General features: G+C 35.5%; 1 protein-coding gene and 1 pseudogene across 1 annotated transcript; both read right to left on the reverse strand.

Annotated features, from left to right (window-relative positions):
- LOC107674357 (DENN domain-containing protein 2C-like) lies at positions 1–22,191 on the reverse strand. The gene is made up of 19 exons (XM_016468315.1): positions 21,802–22,191; positions 16,969–18,003; positions 15,295–15,419; positions 13,857–13,969; positions 12,703–12,870; positions 8,486–8,558; positions 8,359–8,403; positions 8,047–8,234; positions 7,485–7,594; positions 7,333–7,402; positions 7,019–7,096; positions 6,796–6,936; positions 5,078–5,226; positions 4,807–4,984; positions 3,700–3,741; positions 2,032–2,140; positions 1,160–1,402; positions 992–1,078; positions 1–893 (listed from the first exon to the last, which is right to left on the reverse strand). The coding sequence occupies exons 2-19, from the start codon at positions 17,841–17,843 to the stop codon at positions 862–864; spliced, it is 2,826 nt and encodes a 941-aa protein (XP_016323801.1). The 5' UTR covers positions 17,844–18,003; positions 21,802–22,191; the 3' UTR covers positions 1–861.
- A 984-nt stretch (positions 22,192–23,175) lies between these two features.
- LOC107674358 (AMP deaminase 1-like) overlaps positions 23,176–26,846 on the reverse strand; it is a 9,930-nt pseudogene continuing 6,259 nt past the window's right edge.

Raw genomic sequence — 26,846 nt, forward strand, 5'->3', positions numbered from 1 at the left:
TGCTGTAAGTGTAGTTTTTAATAACACTGTATACTCCTTTCATTATAAGTTTACACATATATTTTAAACCCATGCACCCTATACATTCTCATTCTCTTGACATTCATCCAAATTTTCAATTTCCACATCAAGATCACATTGTTTGTTTCACACTTCCTGTCCAACATTGCATCAGAAAGGTTTTCTGTTACAAAAATGTTACAAAAAGTCTAGTTTGTCTAAAAACACAACTGTACAAAATGTAAAAGCCTCTGAAAAAACAAACACTTGCATTGTTATTTGACAAAACTGAAAATTTGGCACAAAAAAAAGGTTGACATAACTGGAAAGGCCATTTCTGTGCATATAAAGAATCATAAATTAATTCCTGAAGGGGAATAGAAGTCATCCTTCATCATATCTTCTTTTTAACAACACATTTCCAGCTGGAAAAGGTTTTTGGTTAAAACATAAGCTTACCTTATTGTATGGTTTAATAAAAATTATATTTAAGACAATAAAAACACGTAAGACCTCTGACATGGCCATTAACCCAACTCTTGCTATTATGCATTCATAGTCAGTTTTTTCCTTATTTATCAAAATTACAATAACACGACACAGACTCCTCCCTATCCTCTTTGTTCTAATTCAGTCGTCTTTGTTCCTTGTGCTTATAAACTCATTTCCAGTCTTTTCCTCTTTTGTGATGGGATGGCAAATCCAAGCCAGAGAATTTTCAGGGCAGAACAAGCTGATTCCAGTCTTGACCTCATCTCCACCCTTTTGCGTGTTGGCTATGGGAGAGGAACTGACGTGCTGGTTGAGTCATCACACACTTTTGAATAAAAGCAGCTCATACTTGGCATCTGACACAGTTCTCTATTTCTTCTGCAAGAATTTCATTTTATTTCCTGCAAACAAACATAGTTGTGAGTAAAACAATGGACAAAGTGCTTCTACATATTTATCTTTTCATTCTAGACAAATGGAAAAGAGGCAAAAGATTTACCGAGCCCCTTGAGAAATTTGTTGACTCCACTTGGTTCAGGTTCAGGATACGAATCCAGATATTCTGCTGCTCTCATTTCAAACAGCCCTGTTAAACAAGGACAAAACATTCTCTCATTACTTAAAAGGAATGGTTCGCCCTAAAAATAACAACTCTAATCCAAATCACCTTTAACACCCCCTTTTCTGAGCTCTCGGTCATGAATGAAACCAGCAAACATCTGCGTGTCCATGAAGAGCTGGAGAAACTGTCGCACTCCTCGGGAAGGATGAGATTTCCTGAAAGCGTCTCTCTGCAGCTCTCGGGTCCCACCGGGTCCTGTGTCGCTCATGTAGAGAGAATAATGTCCCACCAGCTCAACAAAGAACCACACAAACGCCTCTGACACCAACGTGCTCAGGTCTGATTTATCTGTTAGAAGAATAAAACCACAGTGTGACACATTGATACTGCATAGTATAAAAAAACAACAACAACAAACTAAACAGACACAAGCCCATAAAATAAGACTTTTGTGGCTTTGTCCATGTCTATTAGCTTTGAAGCCATTTACAGTCAAACCAAAATGTATTCAGACACCTTCAACATTTCACACATTATCACAGTTTATTCGCTATAGTTTAGAAAATGGTAATAAAATATGACAAGAACTCAGAGTTAAACTGTGTCAGAACAAATTCATCTTGATAATGTCAGATAACACTTATTTTTAATTCTGTGCTTGTTAAGCCGTTGGTCCTTGAATATTTAGTATAACCAGCATAATGACTATTTGCCGTTGAGCCAGCTTAACGAACATCTGTACACCTGAAATCATACTTGTCAGCATGTTCCTGACCTCACTGACCTTGTTTAACGGTTGGTTACTCATCACATCATGAATAAATAGACAGTACGACTTTAAAAGGTGAACAGCTCATTTTGACACAATAAGACAATGGACCAAACCTTCAGTCACGTGAGTGAAACCGGTTTAAAATTGAACTGAGTCAGATGCTGTGGGTTCAGCTGTGAATAACGGCACGTGTGATGAGTCTAACCTCCATTCCTGTCTCTTGTGTTTTGTTCTAGGATCTCCTCCCTGTTGTCCAGTATCTCCTGAAGCGCTGCCTGCAGCTTTCTAGGTAAGATACAGTCTTCGTCTCCAAGCTAGGACAGAGGAGAGGAGAGAAAGATGAATATAGGAGCAAATTTATGAAAGAAACAGACATTTTGATACAAAGACAAGATACATAGACCCATGATTACATTTCACAAAAGGATTTGTCAGCAATTAGATCTTCAGCAATTAGTAGTCTGATGTAGACTAATGTACAAAGGTTTGGAGTCAGTAATTGATTTTATTTTGTATTAGTTTTATTTATTTATTTTTTTTAAGAAATTAATATGTATTCTGCAAGGATACATTAAAATTAGGGCTGTCAAATCGATTAATTGCGATTAATCGCATCCGAAATAAAAATTTGTGTTTACATAATATATGTGTGTGTGTGTGTGTACATGTATATATTTAAGAATATGTATATATATATATATATATATATATCCTAACTATATACATGTATGTGTGTGTATTTATATACATATGAATATGCACAGTACACACATATATATTATGTAACCACAAACTTTTATTTTGGATGCGATTAATTGATTTGACAGCCCTAATCAAAATTGATCAAAAGTGACAGGTAAGACATTTATAATGTTACAACAAAGTTCTATTTCAAATAAATGCCGTTTTTAACTTTCTACTCAAAGAATCCTGAAAAAATGTTTTCCACAAAAATATGAAGCAATAACTGTTTTCAACATTGATAACAATAAGAAATGTTTCTTGAGCAGAAATTCAGCATATTAAAATGATTTCTGAAGGATCATGTGTCACTGAAGACAGTAATGGCTGCTTTGTGATCACAGTACATTTAATTTTAAAATATATTCAAAAAGAAAGCAGTTATTTTAAATTGAAATATTACTTCAAATTATATAGCATTTTTTGATCAAATAAATGCAGCCTTGGTGAGCATAAGAGACTTCTTTTCAAATCACTGGGGATATTATTATTGACCCAAACTTTTAAATGGTAGTGTATAAGGGAAAAACTGGAATTGGATGACAATATAAGTATGGCCAAAAAGACTTCTTAAAACCATCAGATTTATGTCTTTGACTGATAATACAGTACATCTGCTCAGGCTGTGACTTGAGTTTCACACTACACCCTCACAAACACGCACTTGTGACACTTTCAAAAGGTTACACCCTTGTATTATTTCTGAAGGATCATGTGTCACTGAAGACAGTAATGGCTGCTTTGTGATCACAGTACATTTAATTTTAAAATATATTCAAAAAGAAAGCAGTTATTTTAAATTGAAATATTATTTCAAATTATATAGCATTTTTTGATCAAATAAATGCAGCCTTGGTGAGCATAAGAGACTTCTTTTCAAATCACTGGGGATATTATTATTGACCCAAACTTTTAAATGGTAGTGTATAAGGGAAAAACTGGAATTGGATGACAATATAAGTATGGCCAAAAAGACTTCTTAAAACCATCAGATTTATGTCTTTGACTGATAATACAGTACATCTGCTCAGGCTGTGACTTGAGTTTCACACTACACCCTCACAAACACGCACTTGTGACACTTTCAAAAGGTTACACCCTTGTATTAGAAAACTAAAACTTGCATACACACCTGAACGACAAACTTGTCCGCACACAAATCCACAATAAGAACCTGAAAGAATAGTACAAAAAAAAACAATGTAAGTGTCTTTCATTCTCTTTCAAAATGGAAAGCATAAGAAAAAAAATTCTAGGTATGTGACATAAAAGTCACTAGATGGACCTGACAGGAACATCAGAATGCAAAGTTGTATCAATTTACAATGTTCATCAGGTTATTTAAACAAGACAAATGCAATCTTGTTTTCAATGAAAGATTGCAAAGTTATGAAGATTTTTATTTATATCACCTCCTACATTTTGAAATAAAGGCTCCAAAGGGGTGTCTTTGTTAAAAGAACCATATTATTAGAGTAAAGAACATTTAAAAAATCTAAAGAATCTTTTTCCACTAAAATAATCTTTTGTCCAATGGAAAGGATCCTTGGATGTTAAAGTTTCTTCATGGAACACAGATGCAAATAAAGAACCTTTCATTCTTTATTTTTATTTTATTTATTTTTTGCACCTGCAAAACAAGTACTACTTTTTGGTAGACTAAACTTGGATCCTCTTATAGATATTATTTAATACCTTATACCAAATAGTATTTTATTGCTGGCATGGGGAATTTCAAGCTGTTAAACAATGGAAACAATTCAAGGCATGGTTGTTATTAAAGGGGTCATATGATGCGATTTCAATTTTTCCTTTCTCTTTGGAGTGTTACAAGCTCTTGGTGCATAAAGAAAATCTGTAAAGTTGCAAAGACTAAAGTCTCAAATCCAACGAGACCCTTTTGGGGTAGGGGTGTGTTTGTTTTAGTTATTTCAAATGTCAACATTGGCTACCAGAAATCACTTACCCCACCTTTAACCCAGTCAAATTATTGAAACTAATCTGAGAAAATTTTAACACATTCACACATGACCACCAATAAATCATACATCAATACTCCCTCGCAGCTTCATTTTCATTCCTGTTAGAAATTAATAATGCACTACCTTGCATCTATAGGTCAGAAAGATGAAACTGTTGAAATTATTAATAAAAACTTAATTACTATCAATATTGGTGTAAAAAAATCCTTGATTAGAAATATAAGTGGACTTAAATAGGCTCCTTCAAAGTGACTGACCTCCTCGATGGGCATATCCAGCATCTCAGGCAGGGACGGAGACAGCGCCCCCATCACAAAAGGAGTGGGAGAGCAGCATATGTCCAGCATGCTGGCAGGGAGCACCGGTACGAATGTGTGCTGCCATGTGAAGGGATACAGCAGAGCCAAGGCAGAATGGGCACATCGGGATAAGTCACTGGCCAGAGACAAACAGAGGTAGGTTTGAATTTAATTCTAGTTGGCATTCAGATTGCTATATTTGGTTATCAGCATGGGTGGTGGTCTGTACCTGAGTTTGTCTGCGATGAAGATCACCCTCCTCTCCAGTAGCAGAGAAGCGAAGACCTGCAGGAGTCTGGTCACACTGAGACACTGCAGCAAACTCTCAAAGTCCACATGCTCCAAACGAGAGTCCACCGGCCTGCACAGCGTCAGAACCTACACATACAACAGAGACACACGGATGATCCTCAGAAGATAGTGACAAACCTGTTCTTTGACTTGAGTAATTAAAAAGGTTTCAAGCAGTTAAGAAACTCCATGTAAAAAGGCAAAATTGTATAACAACAATATAAAAAATAATATGAAATGGTTTGACTCTATAATGTTTTATACAGTTTTTTTACTTTTGTTTTTTACAGTTTTATTTGTAAAGTAACATTTAAAAAAAAATTCTTTTAAAAAATGTATTAAAAATAATAAAATGTAATTAATGATAATAAATAATTATGTAATTAATAATATAAATTATTCAAGAAGAATGCTTGGCCCTTGATTTTTTGTCATCGGTGTTATCATGTTAAAAACATAAAAAATAAAGAAAATTGTAGAAATAAATAATTATGTAATTAATAATATAAATTATTCAAGAAGAATGCTTGGCCCTTGATTTTTTGTCATAGGTGTTATCATGTTAAAAACATAAAAAATAAAGAAAATTGTAGAAAAATACTTCCAAGGTCAAAGGTCATAGTAAAAAGGCTGTTCAAATGTGCATATGATATTCCTACCATATTGGAAAATTTTTATTTACATTTAAGACATTTTTTTCATATACGGTTAAAGTTATTTGTTAAAAGGATAGTTCACGCAAAAATGAAAATTCTATCAATAATTACTCACCCTCATGTCGTTTCAAACCCGTAAGACCTTCGTTCATCTTCGGAACACAAATTAAGATATTTTTGATGGAATCTGAGAGCTCTCTGACCCTCCCATAGACAGCAACGCAACTGAAATGTTCCCAAGTCCAGAAACGTAGCAAGGAGATCTGTAAAATAATCCATGTGACATCAGGGGTTGAACCGCAATTATATGAAGCTACGAGAATACTTTTAGTGCGCAAAAGAAAAAAAAAAACGACTTTATTCAACAATTCGTCTCCTCCGCATCACCCTGAAGAGCTATTTTGCAGAGTATCAGCTGGACGTAAACAACATATGCTGTTCTGTGTCAGCTGCGTCACGCCAGATCTGTTTCCTACGATGTTGTGATTTGATCTAAACGAAAACAGCGTATCCGTGTGACGCAGCTGACACGCTGTTTGCATTCAGTGGATACTCTCCAAAATAGCTCTACAGGGTGATGCGGAGGAGACGAATTGTTGAATAAAGTCGTTTTTTTCCAATCCATAGAACGATGTTACAAGATTTTCTTTGAAAAAATTCTTTGTTGTTATAATTTATGGATTTTCATCTTGTCAGTGGCATGTGTTTCAAGATGATATTGCCACAATCTTAAAAAAAAATTTAAAGTAATTTCCGATAATTTTTCACTGGTGGTACAACCATTAATTTGTGAAATAAAATAGCTATAAATAATAAAATAAAAATAAAATACATTTTGAAAAAAATATATATATAAAACAACAAATAATGTCAAGATTTAAATTAATACTTATAATCATGGGGGAAACTAAATTCAAAACTTCGTAAAAATCTTCATTTTTTGAGAATAAATCACATGTAGGACTAAACTTTATTTTTCCTTTAAACGATATCTTCTTACCTCATTGCCAGAGCCCGGCAGGAAGCTCTTGACGGTGATGGTGCGTCCAGGAGCAGGGAAGGGAGCTTCCATGACACTGTGCATGAAAGGATGAACCAAGGCAGGGGAAATCTCTCTCCTCCTCTCCACCTCCTCCAAGATCTACCCCCAAACATTGCAGACAGTTACAATTCAGCATCTGTCGAACTGCGTTAGTGCTGATTCAACAGGAAATGTCCCTGACCTTTGAGAAGAGATTGAAGCAGCCCAGTCTGCTGATGATGCAGTGAACTTCAGGCAGTCTCTTCCCCTTCCCACTGGGCTGCAAGATACAGGTCAAAGGTCAAGGTTAGTGCAGATGTACGACTGACAATACACAATATAGTCACATATTATTTATTAACTGAAATATTTTTCAAACCTGCATAATGATCGATGTGAGGTTTGGAATGACATGATGAATAAAAGATTACTTTTGGGCCAAGTATTATTTTAATTGACCAGGTGAGATTATGTTTTTCTGTTGAATTCATGTGACCACCATATTTACAATCTCACCAGGATTTTGCGGCAGTATCCAAATAAGCGACTCCCATCCTCCCCCGTTAGGACAAAAGAAAACGTTTCACTGCGGGCGATAATCAAAGATTATATTAGGAGTGTGAATTATTTAGTCAAGTAACATAAATTGTTTATTATTTGCATGTTACCTGGTGTGGTCCGAGGAGGGACGCCAGTCATAACAGTCAGGAAAACAAAACTTGGGAATCGCCCTTAATCTGTCTTCAGCCTCACGAGACAGACGAGAAGACCTCTCAAACTAAATGCAAAATAAAGACAGAAAAATTATATTTTATATAATCAAATATATAATGATGACATTTTTCTATATTGTCTTATTATTTATATAATTAAAATGTATTTAAAATTAAAAAATAAAATGTAAATAATGCTATTATATTACATTTATATAAAATAACTCTTACTTACAACATATAAATACATATTATATATAATTGTATATTATCATTAGAAATAATTAAATTCATTTAAAATTAAAATGTAAATAATTTTATTATATGTTATTGTATTTATATAAAATAATCTGAATTACAATATATAAATATAAAAATACATATTTTTTAAAAATGATTTTTAAAAAAAGAAAGAAAGAAAATGGTGAAACACACATTCCACAATTCAAATCTCAAATTAAGCTCCGCCCTATATTATTTCCGGATTTTGTCATTACAATTTATTAGGTCTCTTTACCTTCGTAGGGAACTGTTGTGTGATCTCAGGGATGTATGTGTTTCCAGGGGAAGCTTTTCTAAGCGACACCACTACAAATTGCTGGAAAAGTTGCTGCTCTTGTAGTTGGATCAGGTCCCTCTCTAAAGTGCGGTAACCCGGCCGTCGCTTTAAAGTTGATTGAATGTACACTGTGCGCTGGGAGCGATCTATGAGAAAAAAAAATGTAAACAGCATTGATGGGTGTATAAAAACTGCTAAACTGGTTTGATATACAAGTTAAACTTGAATAAACAAGAGTTCTCTGTGCAGAGGTCTTAGGGAGACACTGACCTTTAGAGCTCTCCTCAGGATCACTCTCTGTTCCACTCAATTCATCTGCCATAAAACACACGTTTACTGCATGATTAGACTTTTTCTCTCTGTAAACCAGGTAAATATGAAATATGCATCCTCTCACCTCTGGTTGTTGTCGCCCATACTCGTTTCCTTCCTCTTTTGGCTTCAAATATCTCCTGGATCCTGTTTACAAGCTACATGAGAAACACAACAAACAATATTTCATTATAGTTTACTCAAAGCAATATTCCAGGTTGATTACGACTTTAGTTTGTATACTACTGTTCAAATGTTTGGGGGATTTTTTAGATATTTTTATGTTTTTGAAAGAAGTCTCTTATGCTCATCAAGGCTGTATATATTTTTTTCAGTAACAGCAGTAATATTGTGAAATATTTTTACAATTTAAAATAACTATTTTCTATTTTAATGTCTTAAAATGTAATAAAAGCTGAATACTCAGCATCATTACTCCAGTCTTCATTGTCACATGATCCTTCAGAAATCATTCTAATATGCTGATTTGCTGCTAAATAAACATTTCATGTCATTATAATGTTGAAAACAGTTGTTCTTCTTAATAGTTTTGTGGAAAACGAGATTCATTTTTATTTCAGTATTCTTTACAAAATGCAATTACAATGGAAGCCCCACAAATAAATGTTTCAAATACGAAACAAATGCAAACAATTTACAAAACTACAACCATGAGACTAGATGTGTCATAATGAACAGCGTCATGCATCTACATGTGTATGTCTGGCCAGAGCACACGTGACATGCTAATTATGATTCATAGTTATGGAGACCACAGAGGTCTGCCCACATCACACAGTGAGAGCAGTGAGACAGCAACTGTTGTGGCATTTGCCCATGATGAGCGGAAACAGCGTGGTGGTGCTTTCCCCCGATAAAAACATAATGCTCACCATGTGTGTGGACAGTAAAGGCCTTTTTATGCACTGCTCAAAGCATGCGTCATGCGCTGCTTTGACCTCCACATGAGTTTCAAATAGTGTCATGGAAGAGTGATTTTATGAGGTTGCTAGGTACCAGAATGCAATACACTAAACAATACAAACATGTACTTGAGCTTAGAAATGAAAAAGTCATGACTTTAATTCATCGCAGATAGAAAAAAAGACTTGAATGTGGGTTTATGAATCTTTACTGTCTTGAGATGCTCTTGGTGAATTGAAATGGGTTCAAGAAATGATTATATATATAACAACATGATTATATTATAAAGTCTCATTTTAGGCACAATAACAACCTGTCAGACCTGGACTTTTGTAATTTAAGTGACGCATATGACAAACAAGTGCTGACAATTATAAGTTAGAAGGAAAGCATACTAAACAAACATCAAATGACAGCAAAGGATGAGAATTACAAATCAACAAGTCTTATGTACCCCACAGCCCCTCAGCAAAACTTCATCAACACTATGTCTTACTTTCTAAATCATGTAGTATTACATATCTTTTAGCATCATCAACACTAATATTATTATAAAATGTCATTATTTTAAACTTAGAACAACCAATACTGTGGGTAAAACACAGACTTAGCAAGTAGGTTCTTAGGTTTAAGAAATATAGAACATTATTTTGTAACTGCGTTTAGTTTTATATTAGTTTAAATAGACATTTGATGGTATGAAAAGGGAAAGCTTTGAAAGTGTGCATAAGACAAGTAAAGAGTATTGCTGTTATACTGTAGATATGTCCAAACCAGCGTGTTAAAACTATAAAAATGTTTTTGTTAATTGAATTAAAACTGAAATAAAATAATATATAAATATTAGATGAAAAACTTTTAAACCTGAGAAATGTTGCCTTGGCAACTAAAAATAAAATAAGCTTAAGTACTAAACTTACTAAAAACTAAAATAAAAATATGTTAAAGCTAAATAGAAATAATTAAAAAAAACTATCAAAAATGACATGAGCACAAAACACAATTACTAGAAGTTAAAATAAATTTCAAATGAAATCTGAAAATATAAAAATAAAAGCTAATCCAAAACATTAGTTATTACTTTAAAGGTGCAACAGGTGATTGTCTTCAGAAAAAGTTTTTGTTATGCTGGTTGAAAGTCTCTTCACATCCCGATTGCAATCATTAAGTTAAGTGGTCTAAATGTCTTTATCTGTATTTATATATTCTGTGGAAGGCGTAGGACAAAGAAATGTTCGTCCAATCAAAACGCTCAGTCCGAGCGTTTTAATTGGCTTTCCTACCTGCCTGTCAACATATGTATTAGCATACCTCTGCGCACCCGGTTCGCGCAGACAGGATACGTCATCAGCACGTTCACGCACGCTGTGCAGACAGAGCGAGAATGGCAGACAAACATCAATAACCTGATCTTCCTTCCTGGTATTGTATTACTTTTAAAGTTTTCTCACTGGTGAATGACACATGATGTAGCCCAGCGGTTCCCAATTCCAGTCCTCGCAAACCCCCACCCCCCGCTCTGCATATTTTACGTGTCTCACTTAGTTAACACACCCGATTCAGATAACCAGCTCGTTAGAAGTGAGCTACGTGCATGAACTGTGTTCCGATCGATATGATCCCTACACAGTGTTCATTGCTCCCTACTCCCTGAGTGGGGGAAATCCATTGAAGTTTACTTCACTTCGGAACATGGACTGGAATTGGGAACCGCTGATGTAGCCTATTGTAGTAATGTTGTTTCTGGTATTCTGGTCTGTGAGCGTATATGCGTTCAGGGGGCGTGGCTTTGGACGGCGATTGCAGGGAGGGTGGGACGTTCGCTTTCAGTGCTATCAGGCTAAAGTTAGCATTTTCCAAGATCTCCTACTGCACCTTTAATACTATATAATAGTATATTATTAATTAACAAACTTTTGGTAGTGTCTTCAGATGTTTCACTTTGAACACATGAAATAACACCTGCGCTAAACAGTCAGCACAGCCTAAAGGAACTGGACATCAGACGGAACAACTTCCACATTTCCCACATGCTGTTTGATGTTAAAATTAGTTATTTGTATTGAAGAAAGGAGGGTTCTTACCTTCCCTTTCTGCTCGCTCTCATTATTAAAACAGCATTTCTCCATGAGCTTCATCTACGCTGCCTCGACCTACTGATTTTAGCTTTTCCAAAATAAATGTATGGATCATACTGACACATAGCTGAACACAGCTGATTAGTCAGCAGCGTCCAGTATGATGCACAGGCACTTCATGATATTCCTCAACCTCTTGTGCTCCAAAAGGGGGCGTTTCCTGCCACCATCCATCCATCTTCTCACCACTTCCTCCCTCCCTCTTCCTTTTCAAGCATCAAAGTTGACATTTCTACTCCGACTATGTTTTTCATGTCTGTTTCTCTTTCTTCTTATATTCACTGCTAATTTATTAATGAGAACTGGGACAAAACAGGCTAGAGAATTGGTTTATGTATCAAAAATGGTTTATGTATGAACTAATTACATCACCCTGCATAATATTTGTTGAATTAAATCTAATACTTGTTTCTTACTAATTTTAGGGTGCTGATTCCAAAAATAGTGCCAAATCTCTCTATATTGTAATCATTATGATCACACTTGTAATAATTGCTTTAATAAACTTCTGCCTAAAATTAATTCATGTTAGCTAGCTGTATGCTTCTATTATCTTGAACTGTTCGTTTGTGAAATGAACATTACTTGGACACATTCACTTCTGCTTTGTAATGTAGACACATGCATTTTCTGTAAAGCTGCTTTTGAAACAATGTGTATTGTGAAAAGTGCTATACAAATAAATTTGATTTGAATTGAATTGAAAATTGAATTTCCACACAAAATATGATGCAATCTATATTATTTTGTAGCATGCTTTCAACAACCATTTGTAAGGTAAAGAAAAGGGGTTATTTATTTATAAACTATGTGTTTATGTAAAGTTCTATGACATTAAATGGAGTTTTTGAACATATTTTCCCCACTCCTTTGAAGATTGTTAGTTAAATTATACATATTGAACACTTATTTTAGTCACCGAAACTGTAACTTTTGACATTTGACTGCTTTTGTTATTTTGATAAGTGCATTAAAGCTGATATATAAATGTTTATTTTGTGGAAAAAACTCTGGCTAGTGTAAAGTTTGTATTGATATTTTTGAACTCGGTATCAGTAGGTAATATTAGGTCTTTCTCTCAAGGTGCAGCTTCTGTTTCTTCTGTTTATAAAACACGAAATAATTTATTATGTCATGTAAAAGTGTGGTTAAAGTTCACATGCATACAATCAGAGAATCAGGTGCCTGTTGAGCAATGTTTAATGATGTCTGAGGCACATGTTTATGCGTGTAGGTTTACCGGGGGTTGTCGGTTTGTCTTGTACGTAGTAGCAAGTTTGACTGCTGATGATTTAGAGGTGTTTGTAGTAGAGGTACGTGTAGGTGACGTTATGGATTCTTTGCGGTCCCGTCCCACTTTATGCAGCCTGTCGCCGTTAGGTAATAGTGTGAAGGGCTTTGGTGAGATCTGCATACAGTAACAGACAAGAGAAGAAGTGGGAAAACAGACAGTTTAGCTCAACAATTAGCCAGTGGCCTTAATGCAAAATTTCTTTTTCTAATTTAAAAAAAAAACTGTAGGAATAAATGGCTCTGAGAAAGCAGTTTTTGAAAGAAGTCTCTTATGTTAAGGCTACATTTATTTGATCAACATGTAATTTGTTCCTAAGCTGAATTTTCAGCAGCCATTACTCAATAAACATTTCTTATTATTATTAATGTTGAAAACAATTTGTGGAAACCGTGATGCATTTTTTAGGATTTTCTGATGATTAGAAATTTCAAAAGAACAGTATTTCTGTCATGACAACTCTCGGAGGGATTGGAATGTAATGTACATGACAATGTTAATGTATTTGGTCTTGGCGGAATAGATCTGCTATGCTGCTACTGCGGCAGAGCAAGTACCGAGACTTGCTACTGCCAATACATCCACAACATGCTGCTGTGAGCATGTAAGAAATATTGCTGCTGCAAATATAACATACATGAAATAAACCCCATATAGCATACATGAATCACCTCGTAGCAGATCTGTACAGGTGGAGCTGGGGAAGGTGGGGGGTTTCTGAAGCAAGCTGCACTGCTACGGCAAGCTCTAGTCATATATTTGAATGTTGAGCAGCGAGCTCATTGGCTACTGATACAGGAGAGAACCAATCAGCTGAGCCATGTGATGATGTCATTAGGTCAGATTGAGTTAGACCTATCGGACTGCGCCATCTAGAGTTTCATGCCAGAACTCTGTATTTATTTGATAAAGAAATCTTTTGTAACATTATAAATGTCTTTTATGTCACTTCTGATAAATCGAATGCATACTTGCAGAATAAAAAAAATCTTTGAAAAAGAATCTTACTGAAATCAAACTTTTGAACGATAGTGCGTACTGCATAGTAGTGCGCTACATACTGAAATCTGACAAAATCTATATGCATTTAAAATGACAGTCACCTTGATGTGTGGGCTCTCTCTCTGTCCAACTGTGTAGTTTCGTGGCCGTCTTATGGGTAAACACATAGGCAAAAGTTTGATGTCTTCATATGGGTTCTCTTTTGATATATCCGCTGCAAATGATTAGTTGAAAATGAGAAAGTTTTAGCTACCATAATAATGTCATGCAAAAAACATTTTAGTGTTCTCTACTCTAGCTTCAATACAAATAGGAATGTGCAAAACAACATGTTTTCAAAATCAACTAGTCGGCGAATAGGATGCCTTTTTGCTTTTAAAAACAGCTAGATGGTCTAATGCAGCTGACTTTTTTTAAAAGTCTAATTGGCATACCATCTCAAAAACAGAGGAAGACATAATGAAATGGGCAAGGACATCTGTCTGTGTAAGCATATTAATTAATGCAAGCAAAGCATGTTAAAAAATGCAACACTAAAAATAACAAAACTACAAACTGTATACTGCAGTTAAAAAGTTTGGGGTCTGTATGATTTTTGAATGTTTGTGAAGTGTCTTATGCTCAAGGCTGCACTATTTGATCAAAACTACAGTAAAAACTGTATTCTTTTTTAATATATGGTAACACTTTAGGGTAACACTTTATCTTAAGGTGTCCGCGTTACACATGTTACATGTACTTACTATTATAATAACAATTAATTATGCATAATTACATGCAAGTAACCCTAAACCAAGTCCTAACCATATAATAAGTACATGTAGTTAATTAATATTACTCAGTAATTATATGTATAATTATACTGTAACAAGGACACCTTAAAATAAAGTGTAACCCACTTTAGTATAGGGACCAATTCTCACTATTAACTAGTTGCTTATTAGCATGCCTATTATTAACATATTAGCTGTTTATTAGTACTTATAAAGCACATATCCTGCATGACCATATTCTACATCCCTAATCCTACTTAATACCTAAACTTAACAACTAGCTTACTAACTATTAATAAGCAGAAAATTAGGAGTTTATTGAGGCAAAAGTCGTAGTTAATGGTTTGTTAATAGCGTGAATTGTCCTTTAAAATAAAGTGTGACCGAATATATTTTAAAATAGAATGTATTCCTGTGATGCAAAGCTGAATTTTCAGCAGTCATTACTCCAGTCTTCAGTGCCACACAATCTTTCAGAAATCTACTCCGAATAGAATTCTAATAGAATAATAGAATATAAATCTAATATGCTGATTTGCTGCTCTTTTTGTAACATTTTGTAACATATCGCTTTTGACCAGTTTAATGCATCCTTACTGAATAAAAATAAAAAATCTTTTTGAACCCAAACATTTGATCGGTAGTGTATAAGAAAAAAATGATATATGAAGATGAGTTTTTCAGTCAGTGCAGACATATTTTCTACTGTGCTTCATAGAAATATCTGCTCGATGACATGAGTCTTGGCGTTCTCAGAATCACTCACAGATGACATCCTCATAGATGCTGTCTTCAGACCAAGCGTGGAAAAGACCCGAACGGCGGCCCTCCTTCCCTCTAGAGGCCTTTTGGGCTGTTATCCGTACCACATCCTCAAACTCAAATGACTTCCTGTGGAGAAAGGGACCAAGAGTGTGAACACTCCCTGTATTGTGATTTAACAACAGGTTTTGAGTCTTTCATAAAGGGTGACCATTAATCCAAAAAGGGATGTTCCAGAATTCATATCAAACAGTTAAAATAGACATGATATAGAGTTGATACATTATGACTGGAACAGACACTGGGTTTTAAATAATTGGGTAAAAAAAACAATTAGCGGAAGGAGGAAACACAACAGCATGACCATAAGAGTGTTCAGAAAGCCCTTGAGTAACCTCAGCAGTCTTTGTTGAAACAGAAGTAGGCCAAATGTGGACAATGGACTGTGATTCTGCCAAAGAACAGCTGACATCACAGCTGGGGATGAGGCCAGACAGCTAAACTATCACCCACTCACAGATAAACTCTCCACGCTGTCCTCTGACGCAAAGCTGTCCAACAAATAAATGTATGAAATAGATGAGTACGACAAGGAGATTTGTACATTTACTTAAGAAACTGTGAGTGGTGTTTATACAAGTTCACCCAAAAAAAATTGTCGTCATTTTCTCAACCTCGTGTAAGATTTTTAATTACATTTTTTTTTGCCCATGCCAAGTCAGTGGGGTCCAATGTTCTTCAAAATATTGTATTTTGCATTCCGCAGAAAAACAGAGACATGAAGGTGAGAAAATTATGACAAACTGTCACTTTAAGGCTCTATGATATTCTGGCTCGGGTCCTTCAGATTCTATGGGATTTTTTTAATCTTATCACTTTGAAAAGTAATAGCACACCTCTCCTCAACAATCCACTATCAATCAAGGTAAGGCATGTCGATATGAGAACGTTTCAGGCCAACACCTATTGTTCTGAGGATATTTCATTTGTGACCAGGTTAAACAGGTCTTGAAAGCCAGCAAAACGCTATTTATAAAGGGTTATCAACCAGTTTTTTTGTACAATATAATTATATAAAGAAGTTGTTCGATCACATTATATTGCACGTTTTTGGAATCTGCGGTTTTATTAACCCAATTATTTAATGACTCATTTGATGGCATGACATTACTAGAGATGCAGCAAAATGAAAATACGACACTGTGTCGAAGACCAAAAGTGAAATAATATTATTTTAAATTAGAAATTGAAAACAGAACTGAAAGATTGGAGTACAATGGTGGAAATGGCATCATATGAATCTAAATACGATGTTAAAGACTTCAACAATGAAAGATCAGAAATAATTGATTCATCTGTATTTTCTTTTTTGTCTCCATTCCTCCTCTAAGGACTTGTAGTCCATATGACTGTTTTGTTGTGTACATGCCTGCTGCTACCAACATTAAAAACCTAAATGAAAGAAATAATTTGTTTATAATAAGTAAACAAATTCTAAATATTGCGATATTTTTATAAATATATCTATATCTAAATATATTTAATGCAGCATCTGACAAGATCTAGAGTTTGAAGTACTTACAACTGTTGGACGCTGTACTAAAACCTCCCTCTTTTCCTTTTCTTAAATTTGGGATTAACTGTGTAATGTGATCTGCACTGTGGGGAAAGTATTCACCTGTTCTTTCTGTTTCTGGAAAACCCGTTGATAGTGTTGACTGGACAAGGAGGAGGTGGACAGCTGGGTGGCTTTAATATGATGTCATGCTTCCGGACTTGATTTGATTTGCTGACTGACGGAGTCTGGTCCTCCAATTGGATCCACTGGCCGGGCGGACTGCTCGCACCCTTGTACTGGAATGTGCGCTGTGGTTTAGGTGGAGGAGAAGAAGGTCCAATTTCACCAAGACACTTAGTCACCATCGAGGAATCCTTCTCCCACAAAGATTCATCTGCCTCCAGTCGTTTCCAGAAACCCCTGGAGGTGTAAAAGTTCCCCGGAGGCAATGACGCCTCTGGATCATCTACACATTGAGGTAGAGATGTAATTTTGTCATCTGTGAAATTGTTTGTCTTGATATTATTGCTTTTAACATTCAGTTTAACCACTTGGACTTGGGTTACAGTGCTTAAAGGCTTAGTCACAGGAGTTGATGTTACAAATTTATTCGAATGAGTTCGATTTCTTAGGAAATCAGATTGGGTTTCTCCTGTAACCGGTCTAATAGTCATCTGGTTTTCCCTGAAATCTAAACCCAGGCTTTTGGCTTTTGATACAGTTGCTTTGTTATGACCTCCATCATTGCCGTCAAGTCCATTTCCAAGGAGGTCCCCTGAAAGCCTACGAGATGCAAGAGTCCGCTGGGGCTTAATATTCCCACTTCGGACGTCCTCCTGCTGGCTGAGTCCCTCCCATTGGGAGATTTTCTGTTTAATATTGACGGCAAGTTCTCGTGTGATCGGCCACGCTGCCGTCGTCACCGTCTTCCCTCCTGGTCCTCCTGCGACGACATTCGCCCCTCTTTCTACATGGTCCACTCCAAGGGCCAGCATGACGACGAGGCTGCCGTCACAATGCAGGACCGTGTGCCATTCCAACAGCGATCAAGGAAGAAACCCTTCCTTCGTTGTGCAAAGAAGTTAATAAAGTTCACCGAATAACCCTTTTCCTGTAGGATTCAGTTTCTCTGCCATTCTTCCTTCACTTTGGAATCTGCAAAGGAAAAAAAACAAGTGGGTTCAACTTTGTGCTGCAGAATATATATCGAAACAAAATCAACATCACAATATAGCTTTTTGCAATTTAAGTAGATAAATACATGCTTTACTGGTTTCAAGCACAGCATTTATAAACATGTACTTTGAAACAGTGTTTCTGTGTCTACTCAAGCCGTTCTGAGCTCAATGGTTCACTGTTTTGTGATGGTTTACTGTTTACCAAAGAAATTAAAGGGGTCCTATTATGCTCTTTTACAAAGTCTTGATTTTGTTTCGGGGGTGTACTAGAACAGGCTCTCATACTAGGCTGTTCGAAAAACACATTATTTTTCACATATTTTACATTATTACAACACCTCTCTCCCCAGTCTGGCATGAATGGCTTGAATAGTTCCTGTATCAAATGAAGGCCCGCCTTCTGAAATACCAAATGTGCTGTGATTGGTTAGCTGGGCCAGTGTGTGTTGTGATTGGCAGCACTCGGCGCCTGGTCGGGAAATATCACGCCCCTTACCATAGCCGCCTGCTGCGAGCTTCAGTGTAAATATTGCGTCAAAATCAAATAAATTTGAGCGCGATTTAAACCCGGATGATTGTAACCACTCCAAGTTCGTCTGCCTTGGGAAAGCTAGCGTGTCTCCGACATAGTGATAACACTCGTTGCCTTCTCTAGTGCAGCTCAACCAGGTCTCGTCCCATTCGTCGATATTTGTGATATCACAAACCCCGGAAAATATGCACTGTAGTCCAAACGAGTCATTCGTTGTAGTTTTTGAAAAGTGATTTCTGTTAAATAAAATATCTCCTTTTGAAGTGGACTTTGAACTTTGTAACTTTGCAGATCTTTTTTATGCTCAAACAGCAACATTACAGACTAACTAAAGTTGAAAAAGTGAAAAAGCATAATAGGACCCCTTTAAGCCATAAATATTAGTATTGGGATTTTACAGTATTTTTGTTTTTATTTTTATTCCTTGATTTTATTATTTTACGGTATTTATTTTACAGTATTGTTTATTTATTTATTTGTTTATTTTGTTTACTATTTTTATTTAATGATATCACATAATATCATTATATAAAGATAAAAAAAATGTAAATAAATGTGCTAAAATTTGTCATAATTGCGTTATTAATAATATTATAATCAATAATACAATAAAATCATTATTATTGCAATTATGACAATTTATAGTTATACTGAATTGTTCAAAAACAGTGGGGATGTGGCCTATTAAGACTCAACTTTCAAAGACTCTTTCTTTTTCAAAGATTTTTTTAAACTGAAATGGTTACTGAAAGAGGTTTGCAGGGGTGTCCAAACTCGGTCCTGGAGGGCAGAGTCCTGCAGAGTTTAGCTCCAACTTGCCTCAACACACCTGTCTGGAAGTTTCTTGTATGCCTAGTAAGCGCTTGATTTGCTGGTACAGGTGTGTTTGATTGGGGTTGGAGCTAAACTCTGCAGGACACCAGCCCTCCAGGAGCACGATTGGACACCCCTGGGTTAGAGGTTAGTTTTTTTTAAAAATGAAAAAAATTTGATGAACACCCAAATTTTTCAAGTTTTTCCCAAATCTTGCAGTCCTAAAAGGATTTCACACTCAAAAAACATCTTCAGAGTAAACTTTTTTCAGCATTTGTTTTCTATGCAAATGCACTCCCCAACAAAATCACCCTACTAACTGTAGCATGATTCGTTTTTCCTAAATATTGCCTTTCAAATACTCTGGTGAAAATTTCTGTATTTTTTCATATTGCAATACATATACATCACACACAAAAAATGCAATGTCAGTTTTTTCCAATATCATGCAACCCTCTTTAAACTGACAAACACATTTTGCACACACAAAAGGTGATGGTCCCTGTATGCTGCATAAATGCAGGAAACCAAAGATCGTCACTGTCAAGGTCAGCAGCGAAACCAAAAATAAAAAAACCCTAACAAAAAGGAGACGGACAACCACAGGAACATGGGAGAAGACAAAGCACTGTGGGGGCCTCCATCCCCAGGAACCCCCACCACCCCCACTCCCACCCTCTCCAGCTGGACCCGTCCCAAGCACTGCCGTGCATTAACACACTTGAGCATAATGTAATTCAATTTCACTCCTCTCCAAAAGCTTCTTTCAGCCGCAGCATGAAAAGGACGGGCATTCCAAGTATTTCCACATCCATGTGCGCATAATAGAAGGGCCTTCATTGTGGCACAAGAACGAGCGGTCAGCACATCAATGAGGAAAATATACAAGATTTCATGCATGTTAATAAACGCTGGTATCTATGCAACAAGTTGACAACAAAAAGAGGCCACTTGAAATTCCTCTTTCCTGCATCTACTGTAGACGGGACGGATCTGTCAGCTCTAACACAAGCCCTCATCTGCGGCCAAAGTGTTTTGGACACGTTGCACATTACGCTGAGAGTGAAGACCTGCTGGAATTTCTTGGCACTGGGACTGAACGACATAATTCGGTAAATATGACCCCATTTGATCGGCCGGACCCGAAAATGATGCCTTTGTTCTGGATGACCTACATCTAACGTACGCACTGGAATCTCTCCGCGATTCGAGCCAGATCCCATTCCCCTTGATCATCACATCTACTGACCCACTTGTGTCTAAGAGTGTGAGCAGGAAGGCCTAGCCTGTGTTTCCTGATTCACAGGAAGGCCGGATCAGCAGAATGTCCATAACGATGGTTTTACAAATTTAATCTGGTGCAGTATTTCCAAGCTTGTTTTTTGGTGACTCAGATGTCTGGCATAAAATTGAATGCAGCAAAGTTCTCAGGCGTACAACGGTGCAGATGGTCTGTGAAGGTTTGGATGGGCCAGACCAGCGTTTAATTACAACTTCTGAGAGTTTGCGGTAAGCCGCCTAACTCCAGTCATCCTGACTTAAACTTCCCGAATGCATGCGAGGAGGAAGTTCTCATGACGTTAACCCACAACCTGAGAGGCGGTATAAATCCTTTCTCTCTTTTCTCCAAGCCACCTGCTTCAAGGTATGCCACCAAAGCTCTGCGTTTGGGGTTTGGTTATCAAAAGAGTCATCAGCAACCGCAGACATACACAAAACACCCCTAAAACGGCAACATCAACCAGACACTAGTATTACCCCAGCTCTCAAATGGTAGAAAATCAAGACATAATATTACCTTGGACAGGTGATCCACCCACCCCATGTACTTGAGCATGAGGGGACATGCCTCTGGGTGGAGTAGATCAGGAGGGTGGGAAAGTGAGTGAGTTCACTGTCAAAGCTAAACCTGATCATGTCTATATGACAAAACCTAGTGTCAAACACTGCCTAGCATATTGAGCTGTAAAAGTCAATAAATAACTTAACGATGGTGCCAGCACTGTAGACATTTTGTAGACATTCCAACACAAACAAATTAATTTGTGATGAGCATAATTACTTTAAAAGTAAACTTCAACAAAGTTTAAATGTAAATAAAAGGTGTCTATAATGACTTTAATAAACAATTAAACAATGGATAAAAAAGGATATTTATTATAAAAGGCTCTGATATCAGGTACGAAAAATAATATATAGAAAATGTGAGGAAATTATCAAATAAAATTAAATAAAATAATTAAATTCATTCAAAATAAATAAAATTTTAAATTAAAATAATCACAATAAAAAATAAATACATTTTGAAATGATATTAAATTAGATAACATTACATAAATAAATAAATGAATGAATAAATAAAACCAGCGAACCAGAGCTCAATCATGTCAGCCAGTTCAGATCTTTTGTTATGAAGAAATATCAACTTACTTAGGCAAACTTGTCCGCTGTTTCACAACACATATGTTCGACTCCGCTGAAATAAAAGTTATCATAAGAGTTCATTTAGAGTAAATACTGAGTCTGTAACTCTGTTGTGAACCCGAAGTCTTCATATCTCACGGCTGTTTAGTTAGCCAGTCGGCTAAAAACTTCCTCGGGGAAAAAAAAAACTTTGTATCCATTCACTTTCACAGCGAGTAACCGACGGGTTTCAAAGTAACAAATAATTCCCGGCAACTGGCAACAATGTAACTCCTGGTGTTGTTTATATTCCCGACAGAAACTGCTATCGGCGTTCCTTGAGGAGTGGATGTGCTCGGCTAGTCCTTCTCCTGTGCTGTCAGTTCCCCATCTGAGCTTCGGTTCCTCTCGAGTGGATGAATCAGCTCACGAACTGGTGCTGCAATAAAAGTGTCTCTTCATAAAATGACCCATATGTGTTCCAAGGAACTGATTGGATAGAAAACATAACTTGAAACCGAAATGCTACTTTATTTTCTTGATTTTATTGTTTTAACTCTTTAGTGACATGAGGCAAATATATGCTAAAACTACTTTATATTGAAATACATTAGCAATATGTTATGGGGAGCAGTTTAGTCCATAAAGTGCTCTTTAATATTAATAGGTTATAAGTGTACAATGTAATTTTGTGTATATTTCGTGTGTGTGTGTTATTTCGGTTTACACACACGTTAAAAATGTTTGTATTGTAAGCACATGTGTGATTTTACATAATAATAGCCTATGCATATATAGATATATATATATATAGTTATTTAAAACATATTACGTACAATATGAACAATATAAAGTCCAATAGTTCTGAGAAAAGTAACATTTAAAATTTGATATGATATTCACTGACTATCTTTTTTACACACACGTTAAAAATGTTTGTATTGTAAGCACATGTGTGATTTTACATAATAATAGCCTATGCATATATAGATAGATATATATAGTTATTTAAAACATATTACGTACAATATAAACAATATAAAGTCCAATAGTTCTGAGAAAAGTAACATTTAAAATTTGATATGATATTCACTGACTATCTTTCTATACAAACCAAGCTTTTCAAGACATGTGACAGGTTATGCCTGCTTTGGCATCAATGACATCAAATGTCATTGGTTGTCATGTACCCATGTCATGTTCCCTAATGCCTCACACTAAATTTTGCTCAAAAAAAAAGAAAAAAAAAAGTTAAAGTTATGGAAATGATGGCAAGTTAGGAGCAAATGATGGCAGCATTTTCAACTTTGTGTTAAAAATAAGATAAAAAATCAGAACACTGTATATTTTAAATATAGATATTGTTTGAGTCAACTGTAACATAATACAATAAAGGCACAAAGGAGATGTAAACTTAGTTAACCGTAAACCTGACCTAAAAGTCAGACATAAGACAAACTGCACAAGCCAATCATGAATCGGACACCTGTGTACAAGAAGACTCCGTATTAAGTTCTGGAGTGTCAATTCTCATTAAGATTTAAGCTGTGTCTCATGGACGTTATCTCATGGGCTTCACATTCATGATAATGCAGAAATGTCATTGGAAGTGACAATTTAAGGAGAGTGTAGAACAATCCACTTTGCGTATGTGCATGTTTTTTTAGTCAGCAATCACGCCCTCTCTAATGAGGTTCAGCTCATAGCACAGGGTCTCGTAGCAGTAGGCCATGTGAATCTGAGCCACGTTGGTTTTGCGGATGTCAATGCCTTCAGGACCGTCCTTCAGGTAGTTGGCACCAAGGAAATGAATCTTTTCCTGTTTGTGTGAGAAAAAAAACATTATATTGCGGTATCAAATCAAGTCACCTTAATTGCTATAGCAATTTATACAATACAGTTTGTGTCAAAGCAGCTTCACAGAGACGGAAATCCAACTAAAGCAGCTAAGGCAATAGTGCCATTTAGATCAAGTCAGGTTAGATTAATAACAGTGTGAAGTTTGAGAGTTCAATTCAGCTGTAAACAGTTGTACAAAAGGCAGTAATGTTGTTATTCAGTTCGTATCAGTTCAGTGTTGATTCAATTTAATCAGTATAATACTAGTGTTGATGTTGAAAGATGCGACTGGAAAGCAGCTCTACAGAAGATGATAATACTGAAGTACCAGCATTCAGCTTAATTCAGTTCAGTGTGATTATTGAGACTGAAAATTATAGATTATTAGACATTCAAATTTCAACAAAAACATTGATTAACCCTTTTTAGATGTGTAACTCTCTTTTGGAATTAAACATTTGGAATTATTAATTATTAGGTATGGAATCATTATGTTCTTGCTTTGAAGTGTAAAAAGCCCCCAATAATATGTTAGTTAAGTGTTGTTATTGTTAACAATGTAATTTGAAATAAAACTGAAATACAATAAAAATTAATATTTAATGAAAATATGAAATGAAAAACCTAAAATACATTTTTGTAATAAAAATCTGAAATGTTGCCTTGGCAACTAATTGAAATAAAATATGTTTAAGTTGAAGTAGTAAACTGACCAAAACTAAAACAGATATAAATAAATTAAAGCTAAATATAAATAAATAAATAAAGGCAAAAGAACAAAATTACTGAAACTAAAATGAAAATGAAAAATTATATATAGAATATATAAAATAAAGGCTCATTCAAAATGTTAATAAATAAATAAATAATATTTAGAATAACACAGATTACTTATATATATATATATAGCCATTTTTAATCCGTGTTATTGTAGTATTATTTATTAACATTTTCATTCAAATGAGCTTTAAAGTAAAATTCAAATGAAAACTGAAAATATAAAAAAAACTAACACACACACATATATATATATATATATATATATATATACATACATACTATATATATCATGACACAGGGTTACACTTGAAGTTGTGTAATTTAATTTAATAATTTTAGCACCAGTAGCATTACCAAATGGAATTGCTAAAATAATTATATTATTTATTACTTCAAAAACATTAGACATTATCTGTATTTATTTAAAAAAAAACGTAAACATTTGCTATATTATAACAGAATATACCTTCTGTCTAGATCAGTAAAACCAACATACGGAAAAAATACTGATGTGTTCGGTCAGGTGACCTCACCTCAGCAGACAGGCCGCTCTGGAGAACACTGTTTCTGGCAATCTCACACATGTCACAGGTGCTGAGCTTAAACACCTGGGCTGCAATGGCATACTCCTCCATAAGGGGCTCCTGTTGATGCAGGATTCAGATAAACGCACGGGTATGAAATGAAAGGAAGAGAGGGTGAAGCAGCATCTAATTTGCACATATGAAAAGGGTTGAAGCCACACCTTAGTGTAGTGGAACTACATGGGGTCGTCGGTGGACAGGGAGATCGCCAGTCCCTTATTATGGAACTCCAGCAGAGGGTTCTTGTTGTACTCTAGGAACAGACTGTTGTTGCTGAGTGGGGACATTGCAATGGGGACCTGAGCCAGGTAATACAGATACTGCAGGACAGGGCTCTGTGGAACGTGAAGAGACAGTGAGATATAATAACCTCTTATGGACTGGTTATAATAATTTATATGCTTATGTACACAGTGTTGCATGCTAAATGTACACGACACAAAATATTACATTTTAGATTTTTTAATTTTTCTGAAGTAAATGTGAATGGTGCATTCTTGTGCAAAACTCACAACACGGGAATTTAGTGCTAGTTGGTTGCTTACTGGTCTAGGTCATAACAGCCCACACCCACATCTCTAGTAATATTCTGGACTCTATACACACTACTGTTTAATAGTTTGGGGTCAGTATCTTTTTATCAGTACCTTTATTGAACAAGGATGCATTAAATTGATAAAAAAATGACAGTAAAGACATTCATAAAGTTAGATTTTTATTCCAATCAAAATTCCAATATTGTTTTATATTCCAATCAGCATATTAGAATTATTTCTGAAGGATCATGTGACACTGAAGACTAGAGTAATGATGCTGAAAATTCAGCTTTGCATCACAGGAATAAATTACATTTTAATATATATTAATATAGAAAACAGTTATTTTAAATTGTAATAATACTTCACAATATTACTGTTTTTAATGTATTTTTGTTCCAATAAATGCAGCTCTGGTAGGCCTTTCAAAAACATTAACAAATGTAAAAAAAACAAAAATGCAAATTATTTTTGTCCAAAATAATTATTCTCTACTAAAATTGTGGACTCCAATTGCTTAGAAAAGTAACAGCACACTTCTCCCTGCAAGTTGTGCAATTAGTGGTATTATTCATGTCAATATGTCAAACCGCAATTATACGAAGCTACGAGAATAATTTTTGTGCGCAAAAGAAAAAAATAATAACGACTTTATTCAACAATTCATCTCCTCCGCATCACCCTTAAAAGTATTCTCGTAGCTTCGTATAATTGCGGTTCAACCCCTGATGTCACATGGATTATTTTACAGATCTCCTTGCTACGTTTCTGGACTTGGGAACATTTCAGTTGCGTTGCTGTCTATGGGAGGGTCAGACAGCTCTCAGATTCCATCAAAAATATCTTAATTTGTGTTCCGAAGATGAATGAAGGTCTTACGGGTTTGAAACGACATGAGGGTGAGTAATTAATGACAGAATTTTCATTTTTGGGTGAACTAACCCTTTAAATTATTGGCTGTAAAGATAGTAGCAAGCACAACAATTATCCAGCCTACAAAGCTGCTTGCCTTTTTTGTGTGTTATTGAGATACTCACTTGCGCAGCTGGTTGAGTCCGGCAATGTTTGCATACATGTAGTAAATCCAGTAAGAGTATGATGGGTTCTTCACGATGTCCCATTCCTCAGGTTTGGGGCTCTTTGTGGAGAACATGTGACCGCTGTGTTTGGATTCATCATCCACACTGTCAAAGCCAGTCACCTGTAGAGAGACAAAACGCAGAGATGAAGGGGTTAACAGGCTATAACTGTTAACTGTTTTCTTAAAATAACTGTTAAAATGTTAAAATAACTGTTTTCTAATTTAATATATTTTAAAATGTAATTTATTCCT

Source organism: Sinocyclocheilus anshuiensis, unplaced genomic scaffold (assembly GCF_001515605.1).
Source record: "Sinocyclocheilus anshuiensis isolate Anshui unplaced genomic scaffold, SAMN03320099.WGS_v1.1 scaffold188, whole genome shotgun sequence".
NCBI lineage: Eukaryota > Metazoa > Chordata > Actinopteri > Cypriniformes > Cyprinidae > Sinocyclocheilus > Sinocyclocheilus anshuiensis.